The 15,765-nt window shown below is 40.5% G+C and overlaps 1 protein-coding gene across 12 annotated transcripts in view; it reads right to left on the bottom strand.

The window, feature by feature from the left end:
• ENAH (ENAH actin regulator) overlaps positions 1-15,765 on the bottom strand; it is a 111,017-nt gene that overhangs the window by 93,046 nt on the left and 2,206 nt on the right. For 6 of the 12 annotated variants that reach the window (XM_072035545.1, XM_072035550.1, XM_038175885.2 and 3 more), the window contains exons 2-4: positions 10,280-10,427; positions 6,890-6,957; positions 3,981-4,080 (exon numbers count right to left, since the gene is read on the bottom strand). In XM_072035545.1, the coding sequence (XP_071891646.1) occupies positions 3,981-4,080; positions 6,890-6,908 (119 nt within the window). In that variant the 5' untranslated portion in view covers positions 6,909-6,957; positions 10,280-10,427. Of the gene's footprint in view, positions 1-3,980; positions 4,081-4,447; positions 5,548-5,623; positions 5,752-6,889; positions 6,958-10,279; positions 10,428-15,765 lie in introns of all 12 variants that reach the window. The other 6 variants (XM_072035547.1, XM_072035552.1, XM_072035548.1 and 3 more) reach the window with 5 other exon arrangements.

Below are 15,765 nucleotides of genomic sequence, written 5' to 3' on the forward strand. Positions count from 1 at the left end.
CAGCTGCTTATCTTGCTTCTTGGCCCCAACACCAGCAGCGATTTGACTTTACCAGAGCATTGTTTACTGCACTGTACCTCTTCCTTTTGTCAAAGTTTAGTTGGGCAGAAGCCAAAGGAGGTGGTGCAGACTTTCAGTTGGAAGCCGGGACCAAATTTTGCCGATGTTAAGTACTTTGCAATTTATCTTCAACAAACAAACAAGCAAGCAAAAAAAAAGCTCAATTGCAAAACGCATCACAACACTGGAATTATTTTGCTCTGACTCTGTTACAAATGTGTTCTGTCTTCTAACCATCTTTCTCCTTTCTCCTCCCTTCTATTTTAGATGACTGACAACACACTTACTATTGCTGGTTAGTTTCCATTCACTGCAAAGTTGGAATAACTTACGATAAAATTACTGTCCCAGTTATAGATGAATGACAACGTTTTTACTATAGCTTGTTGATTTCCACTGACTGCGAAGTTGGAATAACTTGAAACAAATATAATGTCCTGATTATAGACGAATGACAACTTTTGCTATTGTGAGTTAGCATTTGTTGACTTCAAAGCTGGAACAAATATTGTTCCAAGAAAGGTAGAAACTTAGTAAGATGATGATAACCTCTTTAACTCCTTTCCAGCACTGCAGATTTTGCTTTCTGGCAATGGCCATAGCCAACTCCATAATTTGGATTTCAAATTTAGTAAGTGATAAATCATGCATGAGACCCAAAATATACAAAGCAGCAGTTGCAAAAATATTCTTCTTCAGTATTTTAGAAAGAACATCGCAAAAATGTTTGCCAAATGAATTAATGTTTCTATAAAAAGACATGTGAAGAAATGAGCTCTTAAGAGATTATAACACTAACACATGCCATTATTATTACTATAGCTAGTAAGCAGCAATTTCAAAACTAAGATATGCTCTTTGAAATCAGTGTGAAGGAATTCCTTGCAACTGGTCCTAAGTCACACTTCGAAGGACTATGCATCAGTATCAACAGTAATCACGGTCTCCGTTGAGTATTTAATTCTGCACTTCCTCTGTTAGTTTAGCTTCCATGTTTCAGAAATACAATCACATAGACAGTGATGGAAGTTTTCCTGCTCATTCCAGACTTAGAGAGAACAGAACAATCTTATCCTCTTTCCTATTTCACAGTGTTTTTTTTCTAAACCACTCATACTGAGTGTTTGCCACTGACTGGCATGGTACCGTCAGGAATGTAGTCAGTGTGGTCAATTCACCACTTTCTGAGCATAACATTCACTAGAAAGTAGAGAGTAGAGAGTCCACATTCAAAAAAATAATAATGTTTTTCATAGGAATATGGCCTTTTTCAAACACTTGCTGAATGCTGGGGTTCCTAACTGCCTGGTAAGAAAACATCACTCTTCTTCTGGAGAACATCAAAATAAATAAACTGAGGTAGAAAACTCCCAGTAAAAGGACCTCCCCCACTAGATTGTTTCCAGAGTTTTGGTTAAAAACCAACCTCATGCTATCTGAAATACATTTCACTGTCAGGAAGTTCTTTCTTGTAAAACTTTCCTTATTTATCTCTGTTATGCTTAGATAAATTCAACCTTCCCCATATTATTTTCTTAATAGTTGTAAATTTTATCTTGGTCTCCTTCAGACATCAGTTGTTCCTAAAACATCAACTACTCCATGTCACTAAATAAGATTTGTCAAAGTTCTTATAACTCAGTTTCTTGAAAGCCTCCGCTGTTATTTTGTGTCTTTGTTCTAAGCTCCCTCCCGTGTTCCAAGTCCTCGTTGCATAAACCCAATCTCTACTCAAGGTGCAGCCAGCTGCTCCTTGCTCTGAATATGCAAACAGAAATCACATTTCACTTGACTATTTCTACTAGGGTTGTTGTTACTCTAAAAGACTCTGTGGGTATATAATAAAATGCAGGTAGCACCAACTGTGTGAAGAAAGGCTGATTTATAACAAAGCTCTAAGGGATGCTCAGACAATCATTTTATTTAATTGTCATGATTGGCTGAACATTTCTAACCCTCTAATTGCAAATAGAGGTTGCCTTGTGCAGTGAAATGATTCTTATAACAATGAACCATTCATTCTGCTGTGACTACACCAGTGGGTGGAGGGGAAGTGCCAGCTTTGTAATGTTTGAAATTATTATTATTAAAACAACTTTACGACTAGGATATTGGCTTATCTGCAAAGAAATAAAAAGCCTTCCATCTCTTACCTGTTCATGTTTTAGAACCACTCTAAGTCAGTAGCAACCATAACCATTAGCATCTGATAGGTATGGTATTTAAAAAAAAAAACAAAAACAAAAACAAAAACAAAAAAACAACAAGGTGAGAAGCCTTTTCAGAAGAGGTGCAGAACTGAATAAGAAGCAATGCAAGATTTGCAAGGGCCCAGCAGCAAGGGAAATCCTTGCATGATCCTTGAAGTAATGACTGGTAACATGATCAGGAAAAGAAACGTTACTTTAGGTTACTTTAGAAAAAGGTGATGAGACTACGATGTTAAAAATTACAAAATCCAGTAGGAATTAATCTGTCTTTTTGCCATGAAAAGAACAAGATATAGATCTACATACGCATGGGCTGTATTCTTTTCAAGAAAGAACATGATACTGTTTCAGAGATTGATTCTAGAAGAAATATAATACCAAAGTCAGTCTGTCTTTGTACAGGTGAGCTTTGAATTTATTGTTTTAATTTAGCTTTTAAAATTAAAAAAAAAAAAAAAAGGCCAGCTATTTATTCCATTATAGTTGCTATACATCATCCCTTCTTCTCTTAACTTCACCATGGAAGCTCAGAAGAAGTTTAAAAAGAAACACATTACAAGCTTCATTTGACAAAAAACATTGTTTAGTCTGATTGCTGCTCTAAAATGATCTTTGTGGCTCGTGGTAGCTTAGAGCAGGCTGGAAGCTGCTGCAGTCTGTGCTTGGGAAGGAACAGGAACTAGCTAAAACAAAGACCTACTAGCCCAAGGAATTGTACAAGGATTTTATACATGAATCAGATCATACCACATCAAAGTTAGAGGTGATGCCTTGAAACCTACAGGAAATGAGACTAAAAGTGATGTTTTGGAACCCTTGCCAGCAACTTTTACAGAGGACTATGATATTTTACCCTAGAAAACGTATTACTGGTTCCGTTCATATGTTAACTAAGTAAGAGGTGTTCTTCCCTCCACTTGCATCTGGATCCCTGAGGAAAGTCTGAAGTGGTTTTTGTTTTCTGTTTTTTTCTGGAAGACCAAGTGAGTACATACTGCAGGAGGGTCTCAGACATGGGACTTCTGCTTGAGCATTTGAGTGATTTACTCTGTAAAGCTTTGATTTGTAGTGTTTTCAAGTTATTTTCTTAATAGATATCTGACCTCATAAAAACAAGGAAATTAGCCTCATTATCTCTACCTTACGGTCTCACCCATGACAACATGAGGCTGTTTTACATGTTATAGGCAGTATCTGAGTTTTCTGAATGAGCCAGACCTTTAGCACACACTACTCAGATTAAATTGACCCACATAAGCTCCCATCTTCCAGTAGGGCACTTCTTCTTTCCTTTAGTTTCAAACATAGCAGCTCAGATTTCCATTTATGTGAACATCTCTTACATCAATTACATATGATCCTTATGCTATAATTAAAATCCCTCTGCACAGAAAAAAAAAAAAAAAAAAAAAAAAAAAGTGGTTTGAAAATGCATTAATTAATTACATTAAATAAGCACACAAGAGACTGCCCTGGAGTTTTTATCCATCCTCTAAGAATTTTGTGAAGTTAACTGCAATTCACAAAACTGCTGAACTTCACAAACATTTTTCTCTCAAATTTCACCTTTCACACATCTTACTGGTTTCTGACAGCTCTCAAGTAGCCACAAGCATGTTTCTGTTCCTATATCCGACTATGTGCATTCGTTAAATACTTTGCAAGAGGTTTTCCTCAAAAGCTAAGAACTTTCCATAACCTCGTTTTTACCTTCCAAGTTCTGTGGGCATACTCTCCTGAGATTCTGAGCTCACTTGTCTGATGATTTCCATCCAGTTACCACATTCTTTACAGCAACTACATGAAGAACCTGTAAGCACCAGGAAAAGGCTGGTGTAAATGTATTCAAAGGACTTAAATTAAAAGCAGAACATCCACAACACAATAAAACCAAGTTTCATCTTAACTGTCCAATGTTGTATCTCATTCATTGTCTTTTATTCTGTTACTATAAAAAAAAAAAAAAAAAAAAAAACAAAAAAAACTATTTATTTAATATTAAATTTATCATTACAGCTGTGAAATTGGCCAGGAGTTTCAGATGGGAGCAGAAACTAGAGTAATTGCACAGCAGTGATCATTAGTAAAGGAAGACAAAAGAATGCTTGGTTGGGAGGAGTGGTCTTCCAGATGCTACAACAGAATTTGTCAAAATGCCAAGATTTCTGAATATTCACCTTAAAGGAGAGAACTTTTGCCACCATCTCACTTTGCCACGGCTTTGTCCAAATGGGAGTATCATACAAAATCCTGCTGGTGTCTTTAGCACAGTGGAAATGAACGATGAAGAAACTCTGTGTTAACCAAACATAGATCATTTGCAAAGTTTGACTGGGAATTTTGTATATATAAAAGGGGAAGGATTAGAACCTATGATCACATAAATACAAATTACAATCCTCATTCAGAATACATGGCAACAGAGCTCACACAATAAGCTGGAGAGATAGATCTGATAATACTGTATGCTGCGTTCTCTCCCAGCACTGCTTGTTAGGCTGCTCTGAGATGGGAGGAAAGGTCTGCTCCTGCTGTTGTTTCACATGGGTACTGCTGATACAACCAGGAGCAGCCTGAGGAGCATCAAGAAGGATTACACAGCTCCAGGAGCAGCAGTAAGGGACCCGGGAGTGCAGGTAGCTTTTCAACATTCCTCCCAGTCAAAGGAAGGGGGTTTGAAAGAGCCTTTTGAATCTGGCAAATCAACAAATGGGTACAAGACTGGTGCCACAGCCAGGAGTTCAATTACTTAGACGATGAGACTCGAATTGAGAAACCTGGTCTGCTGGAGGCTGATGGTGTCCATCTGCAAGAGAAGGGGAAGAGCATCTTTGGTCATAGGCGTGCCACGCTGGTGAACACAGCTTTACAGTAGGGATTCCAGGGGAACTTCAATCCATCCCACTCCTCCCACTTTGAAGCCAGTATCAGCAATAGATGCCCAGTCCTGGAGGAGGGTCACGGGTCAGCAGGAGAGCACCTGAAGAGCAGCACAAAGGAGTTCCACCCACTGCAGGCAGTAAGGCAGCTTCACTACGGGCCCAACTAAAATGCCTCTATGCTAACACATATAACATGGGCAATAAGCAAGAGGAGTTAGAGATGTACGCACACCTCCAGGGCCATGACCTCACTGGCATTACCAAGATGTGTTGGGATGGATCCCATGACTGGAGTGTTGGAATGAAGGACACAGGCTCTTCAGGAAGGACAGGCAGGGGAAGTGAGGAGGAGGTGCTGTCCTCTATGTCAGTGAGCAGCTGGAGTGCCTGCAGCTCTGCATGGGGATGGATGAGGAGCTTACATAAGGAAATGGGAGACCATCTCCAGAAGGAAATGGGAGACCTGCTTACCCAGGATATGGAGAAGGCTGAGGTATTCAATGACTTTTTTGCCTTAGTCTTCACCAGCAAGTGCTCCAGCCAGACCACCCAAGTGACAGAAGGCAAAGGCAGGGACTGGGAGAATGAAGAAACGCCCACTGTAGGAGACAGGTTTGAGACCAGATGAGGAACCCAAAGGTGCACAAGTCCATGGACCTGATGAGATACATCCATGGATCCTGAGCAAATTGGCAGATGAAGTTGCTAAGCCCCTGCCCATCATATTTGAGACGTCACTGCAGTCCAGTGAAGTTCCCATTGACTGAAAGAAGGGAAACATAATTCCCCCTTTTTTTTTTTTAATTTTAAAAGGAAGACCTAGGGAACTACAGGCCAGTCACTCTTGCTTCTGCACCCAGCAAGCTCATGAAGCAGATACTCCTAGAAACTGTGCTAAGGCACATGGAAAGTAAAGAGGTGACTGGTGACAGCCAACAGGGCTTCACTAAGGGCAGACCATGCCTGACATATTTGGTGGCCTTCTATGGCAGGGTTACAGCATTGGTGGCTAAGGGAAGAGCAACTGACATCATCTACCTGCACTTGTGCAAAGCATTTGACGCTGTCTTGCTCAACATCCTTATCTCTAAATTGGAGAGACGTGGTTTTGATGGGTGGGCCACTCAATGTATAAGGAATTGGCTGGGTGGTTGCAGTCAAAGACTTGTGGTCAATGGTTCGATGTCCATGTGGAGACCAGTGAAGAGTGGGGTCCACAGGGCTTGGTACAGGGACCAACACTGTTTAACAGCTTTGTTGGCAACATGGACAGTGAGACTGAGTGCACCCTCAGCAAGTTTGACACCAAGCTGTATGGTACAGTCAACACACTAGAGGGAAGATATGTCATCCAGAGAGAGACCTTGACAAGCTTGAGAGTGGGCCTGTGCAAATCTCACAAAGTTCAACAAGGAGAAGTGAAAGATCTTATTTCTGGGCCAGGGCAATCCCAAGCACAAATACAGGCTGGGCAAAGAATGAATTGAGAGTGGCCCTGAGTGGAAGGACTTGGGGTGTTGCTTGGTGAAAAATTCAGCATGAGCTGGCAATGTGCACTTGCAGCCCAGAAAGCCAACCATACCCTGGGCTGCATCAAAAGAAGTGTGACCAGCAGGCTGAGGGTCCCTTCCAACCCAAACCATTCTATGATTCTATGATCTTGGCACTCCCGTTTCATGCCTGTCATTACTACGACAATACCATACGTTCCCTTCAGCATTGTATGTCTTCCCTTACCTCTCAGCAGCAGCACCATCAGTTACTCAACAGGAAATATCTTGAAATAAGTCTTTCAGTTGAGGAGTCTGCCAAAATGAAAACACTTTTAGAAATAGACAACTGATCTCACAAACAGAAATAAATCTAAAATTAACTGAAACAAAAATCACATGTCACCCTTCTACGCCCCCATCCAGGTCTCTGGGTGCTTGGAATCTTAAGCTGTACTCTCCATTCTGAAACTAAATTAGACTAGCAGTCTGAAAACGAACATCAGATTCAAAGTTTGGTGTAGCGGGTTGAAATGATACATTCTATACTTAGACATAAATGCACAACTCTAGACTCATTTATACTTGTAAGTTGTTTCCTAGAAACAAAATCTTATGATTTCAGTTCAATTAGATTGTATATTTTAATTAATTCTCTAATCTTTCTCTGGAAGCAAGTCATCAAATAGAAGAGGCATCTGCTCTGTTCTAATTGACTTAAATAGAAATAATGAATGCACAACCTTTGGGTTGATTGGACACCTGGATTATTTCTCACTGAGAAAAATAATATATCTATCCACAAGCAAATTTTGGGGAGAAAGGAAGTGGTAATTTCATCAACAGAGCATTAGAAAAGAAGTGTGCTAGAATTACACACATTTATTAGGCAGAGCATCTACTTAATCTACTGCTAGAGCTTCACTTTGAAGACTGAAATGAAACAGCAACAGTTTGTTTCTTTCAGCAATTTCTGTAATAGAGAAGAAGGTAGGATATGTTCCACATATCCAGCTATAAATGACCTCAGAATCCTTCCGAATATGATACACCAGGAATTGTGTTTGCCATCTTTATTCCTTCTGACTTTCTGATTGAAATAATCCCACTGAAATATATTTCTCTCTCTCTGTTTTTTTTTTTTTTTTTTTTTTTTTCCCCCCCCCAGGGAGAATGAGTTTACATTTTTTTAAGAGGATAATGCTATTGTTACATCTAGCAAACAATAAAAAAGTACCTTGAACTAATTCTTATAGAATACAGGCCATTTATTTTGCAAAATTAATCTCTTGTACATGGAATTTCATGTAGAAAACACAAAGTTCATGAATGATTCCCATAAGGATTCATTTAGCAGGCTTCATTATGTGGAAAGGGTATAAAGAAACCGAAGACCTAAAATGGCTGCTCAGCATTATATTGTTCTGTGGCTGCTAGCATGATTTACAACTATGCATTTTCTGCTCTTGTTTCTTAAGCTTAGTGCTGAATTACAAATGAACAACTGGATTCTGGGATTCATCTTCCAGTTCAAAAATAAAATTAACCTGATCATGGGATAGTTTTCTAATGCAGTAAGTCAATGAATTCTTTATAAGGAAATACTTTATTTGGGGGAAAAGATCCTAACCATTTTCAAACCTTTCTGTTTCGCTCTTTTATGAAGAGCAAAGAATACTACATGCAAAAACAGACCACACAATAACAAGTAAGGTAGTTTGATGCCATTCCAGTAATTACATGGATAAGCAATCCAGAATGCTTTGCATGAACAAATATTTAATCAAATAAAAGGTGACTAGTATGCTTTAACTTCATTTGAACGTACATGTGCAGTATGTTTGTGTGCAGATGTAGTTATCTGACAACTCGTGCAAGCTGAGACATCACCTTCAGTCCTCCTGACAAGATGGATCTTTCTGTCTGCTTAACAACTGTGGTCCATATCTGTTATTAAATAATGTATATAAATGCTGCAATCCCGTCCCACAAAAAATCATAAATAATTACTGAGCATTTTGTTATATATATGATACAAGCCTTGTCTCAGGGGCTTGAGGTCTACACAATAACAGACTAAGAATATTGAAAATATTACACAAGGCCAGAAATTAGAGGGAATCTGGCACTGTTCAATATTAAAGACTTGAGCAAAGACATTTCTATGAAGGAAGGGGAGACAGAACCTTGAAGTCCAAAGTCTAGAGGACACTAACACTACAAAGCCATCTCAATTTGGCTTTCATGCACCATGCAACCCCAAGACCTACTGGAGGGAAAATGACCTCCATGAAGGTAGACAGTCTTTACCGTATTTCCAGCTCTGCTGTAGTGGCAACTGAATTTTTAAAATGAAACAGATGCACATCCAGGTAGGTTTAACTAATCTAAGGGATTATATTGTGTTTTGTTGTTGTATATCACATTAGGGAGGTACAGAGACATACCATGTTAAAGTGAATTCACAGCAATCTGCAAAAGGCTCAGGAATCCGAACTGGGTATGCAGATCATCCCTGTGCCTTTTGGAAATCTCTAGGATGTGGCTGTGCTTGTCTCTGCGGCCAATCCCACAGGCTAGGGCAGGCTGGGGGAGGTGTTTGTACTGGCCCTTTCTTTCTGTTTTACATCTCCAATGCTGGTAGACAAAAGCAACCAAAATAGCTCTCGGGCTCTCAACCAAGGTCCTGGGCAACAGGGAAGGTTCTTCAGCAACCTCCTTGTATCATAGGCCTGGATTAGGCTGAGTTAGCCTTATTTCTTCGTAAATAAGGGACCCGTATCTGCCAGCAACATGCCTCTCATTTTATCTGATCTCATAAGAATTATTTTTAGTAAGAACTAGTTTGCCCTGAAAGAAAGCTATTCTCTAAAAAAAGCTTTGTACGCTTAAGACATATGGGACAGAAGGAAGCCTGAATCTTGCATTACTTTTTTTTTTTTTCCTTTCAGTCACCAGAAAAAAAAAAAAAAGAAAAAAGAAAAAAAGAAAACTGAAACTGCCCTTTTTAGCAAACAGAAAAGGTAAATGCATTGGTTCTAAATTGAAAATAATAGATCTGCCTTGTGCCATTCTTGACAACCTTTCCTGAAGTCTCGTTAGCTCACAGAACATGTGATGTGCATAGCTCTTACCTCTTTTTATAACAAAGTTGCACAGGCATAACTGCACTGAAATAACAGTTGAATAGCTGTACTTGAATAGGAGCTATTTCTATCACCTCTGTTATAAAAAATAATTAAAATAAACAGTTTGCAGCCAGTCCCCCTTTTTGACAAGCTTACTGGCACTACAGACATTGCTTGGGGTCATCATACTCTGTATTTTTGTACACAGACTCAGTGAATGGAATGCATGATATGCTTACTAAGCTACTTTGGATAAACATGGAAAAAATCTAGTGGTGTACTTGTCACAGACCAGAACGGTTTCATGTGCTATGTGATTTGAAAGGAGATTCCTTTGCTATGTGTCATTTACCTTTTATACATTGCTGTTGCCTGGTATTTCATAACCCTTAATTCTTTGGATGCCCACACTGAGATTGTTATATACATATATGCATAAAAAAGATTAGAACTGTGTCTTCTTACGTGATGTCATGTTATAACCCACAAACAGCTTTATTGCTCTTTACCATGTTTGGAAACAAAGGGCAAGGGATGCCAATGCTGATGACGTATGCTTCAAGTCAGAATCATTTCCTTTCTGCACTTGGAAAACAGAGCTCCTTTCCTTTACATACAGTCTATGTACACATGCATAGCCTCAGGACATCAGGATAGCTAGGGAAAAAAAAAAAAAAAGTCTTCTGTTTATATGTAAATCAAAGACAGTCACAGTCACATGTTAAATGATAAATAAGTTGGTGATGTGAATTCAGCAAAAACTGGTATGAGTTAAATTTTAACTTAATCTTTTAAGCCATGATCCTGCAAGTTTAAGGATCTTTAAATAGGTTGGGCTCTGTTGTATGTGAATTAATTGTTAGCATAGCTGATAAAACAGTAAAAAGAATCCTGGATTATGAAAGTGTTTGGGAAAAGAACTGTGTGTGTATGGGCAATGTATATCACAAGACAACCTCACTGGTGGATGACTGCATTCCCTGGCACAACTGTAAGGCACACACTATACTTCAGTTACTGCTAATTCATTAAATCAGTTGGCACCACAAAGAGAGAATTATGGTATTAAGCATAAGACTTGCATTGAAGATAATGCAGGGCCTGGTACTCCTCATTTCTCCTGGGGGACTCTGAATGCATTCTCCAAATCCTCCGTGCCACTGCCTCTGCATGCCTGATGGTAATTTCACCCTCACAAGAAGGCTGAGAAAGTGAACATGTTTAAGGTGAACTGAAGTCTTCGTCTGGGATTTGTAAAGTAAATGCAGCTTTTTTATAAAGTATGTTGTGATATTATGGATAGTGAACATGAGGCTTCCTGTAGCTGAGGTTTTTACGCTTTCCATTTAAGTCGCTGCTTTCAGCTACTTAGAACACTGGCAAGTATCAACTGTGATGGCTGAAATTTACCATTTGGGGTATTTATCTCACCTCAGTACTTTTGGAAAACTCTAGCCAAAGTAACCCAGTCAGGAGAAAAGCATACCATTTTATTTTGTCTTAAAAAGTTTACAGCCTTTTTTAGTATTATTATTTTTAAATCCTAGAATATCTGTATGCTAAAAAAATGAAGACGGTATCATGAATGATGATATCAAGGAGTTACCTTTTGCTGTTCGTAGAACAAGCCTTCTGAAACTTCTGAAAATTGTTTTGCATTTGTTCAGTCAAGAATGGACATGCTCAGATTAAACTTGTGTTATGTGATGAAGAACTGTGTAGGAAAATATGGGGGGCATCCCTGTGGCAAGGTACCAGGGAGTAAGGGAAACTAGAACCAACACTGTGCTGGTTTTATCCTGCTGGGAAGCCAAACCCCATCACAGCTGGTCTCTCACTCCCTGTCCTCAAAGGAAAAGGGGGAGAAAATAAGATGAAAAGAAAAAGAAGGGCTCACAGGTTGAGATAAGGACAGGGAGGTCACTCAACAATTATTGTCAAGGGCAAAACAGACTCAGCATAGGGAAATTAATTTGCCTATCACTAGCAGACTAAAGCAGTGAGAAACTAAAAGCAAACTAAAAACACTTTCCTCCCCGTCCACCCTCTTCTGCCTCCCATGTGGTGCAGAGGAACGGGGAATGGGGGCTGCAGTCAGTCCCTGACGCTTCATCTCTGCTGCTCCTTCATGGTCCCTCTGCTCCTGCTCCACATGGGGTCCCTCCCACGGGATGCCGTCCTTCCCGAACTGATCCTATGTGGGCTGCTGCTTTTCAAGCACTGCTCCCACATTGCTCTGTCCCACAGGGTCCATCCATCCATCCCCCAGGAGTAAACTGCTCCAGCACGGGTCCCCCACGGCTGGGCAGCAGCTCCCCCCAGACCCCCTGCTCCTGCGGGGGCTCCTCTCCACGTGCTGCAGCTGCGGCCCGGGGCCTGCTCCTGTGGGGGCTCTCCATGGGCCGCAGCCTCCTCCATGGACCTCTGCTCCAGTCTGTGGATCTGGAACTCCAACCCATCTAATGAAACAAACACATGTTGGTAACACGTGAAAGGATATCAATTTAATTTCCTTAAAAAGCTATGATATCCTAATATATGTATAATATACAACTATTATTAATGACAGATTTGATGTTGACCTTGCAGCCATTGCTCATCTGTTTTGACCTCTTGCATTTTAATACAGTCTTTATTTCTGCCACCTCATGCAGAGGTTCCTCCAGCTCATCTGGTGCATAGGAATTACTTCAACCTTTTATTCTTAGCATTGGTAAGCATTCATGTGGTCATAGCCCCTAAGTCAGTGGGTGTTGTGTAAGCACATAAGAGAGCCAATCTATTCACTTACAACTCTGCAATCTAAAGAATCTAGACTGTAATTCAATAGCTGGAACTTTTCTCTGCAGTGCCAGAATTAAATTCAGCCACAATCCCCGGCTTATCATACTAGTCACCCTTCTTTGTTTTTTCTTCACTACTTAGGATTTTATTTCTTTTATTTAGTTTAAGTTCACCCTTACCCTTTTTCCATAGGAATGGGAGCATTCTATATTTCTCCCCCTTCTCCATCCCTGTTTTCCTTTCCACCTCAGTTTCTGTACTTCTTTCCCACAATTAGCTCACTTTTTTTTTTTTCCTTTTCCATTTCCATTTTTATTTCCCTCTTGTGTCACAAGGCATGAAGCCTGGATCTTGCATTATCTTTGTAATTATTTGAACCTGTATTACGTATTCAGACCACCTCTACAGTCACAAGAGCTCAAACTTGATTTTTTTTTAATTTTAACCTGATTCTGGGCAGCCTTCCAACTATGACATCAGTCTTATGACATCTACCCAAGTTTGCTGACATCCTGAAAGAATGATCACAAGAGTTGTATTCTCCTGCCTGAAAGGGCCAGCAATGGTACAATACAGTCAGCAATTAGCTGGTTGACATCTAATTATTTTGGGAGTTGGAACAGTAGAGGGGTAGAGAATGAAGAACTCCAAGAAGCAAGAAGTGGAAATGGATGAAAGATGTGCATGGGCACATGAGGAAAATTGAAGGAGGAAGAGGAGGAACTCAAGAGCCCAGAAGTAGCAGTAGCCTAGAGGACCGATTTTCTTTGTGTGATGGAGAAAAAGAAAATAAATACAGATTAAATTTTAGTTACAACATAATTTTAATCTGTGAATAAACCTCCTGGTAATATCAGTATGAGATCAGGTGATAACTGCAGAGATTATAATGAAACACGATAAACTGCCTTCTTTTCTCGTCAGCTCTGCTCTATCATCTCCTTTATCCATCCTGATTTTCTGTGCCTAGGCCTGCCCAGGCAGCTACTGCTGAAGCGAATAGGAGCTTTGCCACTGACTTCAGGAGGAGCGCAGTTGGGCCCCACTTGCGGATTACTGTAAATTGAGGCCAGCCTTGGCAATGTGCTCACTGAAAGGCCAGTTCCACTGCAGGAAGCAGGGGATGTTTTATTGACAGTGTTAATGCACTGTGGAGCAATAAAATTAATGGGTTTTGCCCTGTTATGGAGCAACATGGCAAAAATTGCAGAATCCACAGTATTACCCTACCCGCAGTTTTCCATTGACCCTAATTATAGTTATGTTGCTAAACCTATATAATTTGATTTTCAACAGCACACCAGAAAGGCAGGAGCTCAGCAGATCCCAGAGCAATTGCAAGCAGTTTGCTGGGCAAATGTATTTTGCTTGTAGTCAGAGGGAAGGTGAATAACATATTGAGAAAATAGATGTCTAAGCACTGGGCCTCCAGCTGTAGTAAAGGACAAGAAGCAACATCAGTTAGGTAGAGCTGTCATGCCTGGAGCTCAGTGTTGAACTCCAGATGTGTAAAGCTGATGATAGCTTCATGCTCTAGTGGCAGGTGGTAGATTGAGTTGAGGCCAAGTACAATTCTCATATCTTCAGAGATAAGAAAAGACCTAAGCACCACCGATGTGGCATTTGGGCCTTGTACATCTGACCATAAAAGCACAACTCTTTTTCTCCCATTATTCATCCCACTTGAGTAATTCGTTGCCATTTCAGTAGTGATTTTATAAGCGAGTGTCCACTGGTTGCTCAGCCTCTGTCCCTCCTGCTCTTACTGCGCTGCGTGCTGGGGCTGGCTGGGATGGAGTTAACTTTCCCCACATCACCCACACAGTGCTGTGCTCTGCACTTGTCGCTAGGACAGCATTGATATCCCACCAATGTTTTGTCTATTGCTGAGCAGTGCTGGCACAGCATCAAGGCTGTCTCTCCAACACCCTCCCTAAAGCCAGAAGGCTGGGGGTGGGCAAGAGGTGTGCAGAGAAGGGACATTGCCAGGGCCGCTGACCTAAACTCACCAAAGGGATATTCTGTGCCATATGGCATCACATTAAATGATGAAAGCTGAGGAAGAAGAAGAAGGGGTCTCTCATTATACTGCCTGTCCTCCCAAGCAACCGCTCTGTGTATTGGGACCATGCTCCCCAAAATGCAGCTGAACATCACTCGCTGATAGGAAGAATAATTTCCTGCAATTGCTTCCACAGTCTTTGCTTGTTTTATATAATTATTTATTTATTTGTTTGTTATTATTATTTTTTGGTTGTTGTTGTTGTTTGGCAGGGGGAGTGTTGTTCTTTGTTTGCTATTGTTGTTTTTTCCCTTTAATTAAATTTAATGTCCCATCCCTGGAAGTGTTCAAGGCCAGGTTGTTGGGGCCCTGGGCAACCTGGTCTAGTGGGTGGCATCCCTGCACATGGCAGGGGATTGGAACAAGGTGATCTTTAAGGTCCCCTTCAACCCAAGTCACTCTATGACATGACTCTATGATAAACTATGCCTTGCATCAACCTATGAGCCTTTTTTCCTCCTATTTTCTTCCCCCGTTCTTTTGAGGAGGAGGGGTGAGAGAACAGTGTGGTGGAGCTTAGCTAGCCATCAGTATGAAACCACTGCACCCAATTAGTTGCAAAGCAGTTCTGATTGTCACTAGGAGCTCATCTGAAATCAGTAAGCCACTCACAGAAGATACTGCACTGCATTAGCTGGTATCAGCTCACAATGAAAACCATGCCAGGCAGCACTGCAGCTAGTGACACGCAGGTGAAATCCCACTGAGGTGAATTTAAGTAGACAAGCTGGCTTTTCGTGAAGAAACTGAGGCGTAATTGAGGTCTTTTCTGCCAGCATTGCTTGGATGGTGGTCACCTCCAGCAGAGCAGCAGAGCGGGCAGCCCAGCGCAGCAACTTCTGTAGCTGCTGCAGTAAAATTCAGTGGAGCTCTTCTCTCAGTTCTGAGAAACGCTCTTGGCATTTGTAAGAATTGAGCATCCTCTTACTAAAGCGAAAAGTAGCAAGGGACTTGATTTCAGATTGTTACTGATTTTGTTTTGCTTTCAAAGGCAGCATGATTAAAACTTGGATTCTAATTATCTATCTCTTTTTTTTTCAAGTAGCAGTGCCTAACTAATTCCCATCAGTGTTCTTCCTAAGATCAGAAGCAAAGCTGTCTTCAAAATGTATTTTTCAGATTCCAAGCCAGTTATATTAGAATAGTGAC

This window comes from Anas platyrhynchos, chromosome 3 (assembly GCF_047663525.1).
Source record: "Anas platyrhynchos isolate ZD024472 breed Pekin duck chromosome 3, IASCAAS_PekinDuck_T2T, whole genome shotgun sequence".
NCBI classification, from domain to species: domain Eukaryota; kingdom Metazoa; phylum Chordata; class Aves; order Anseriformes; family Anatidae; genus Anas; species Anas platyrhynchos.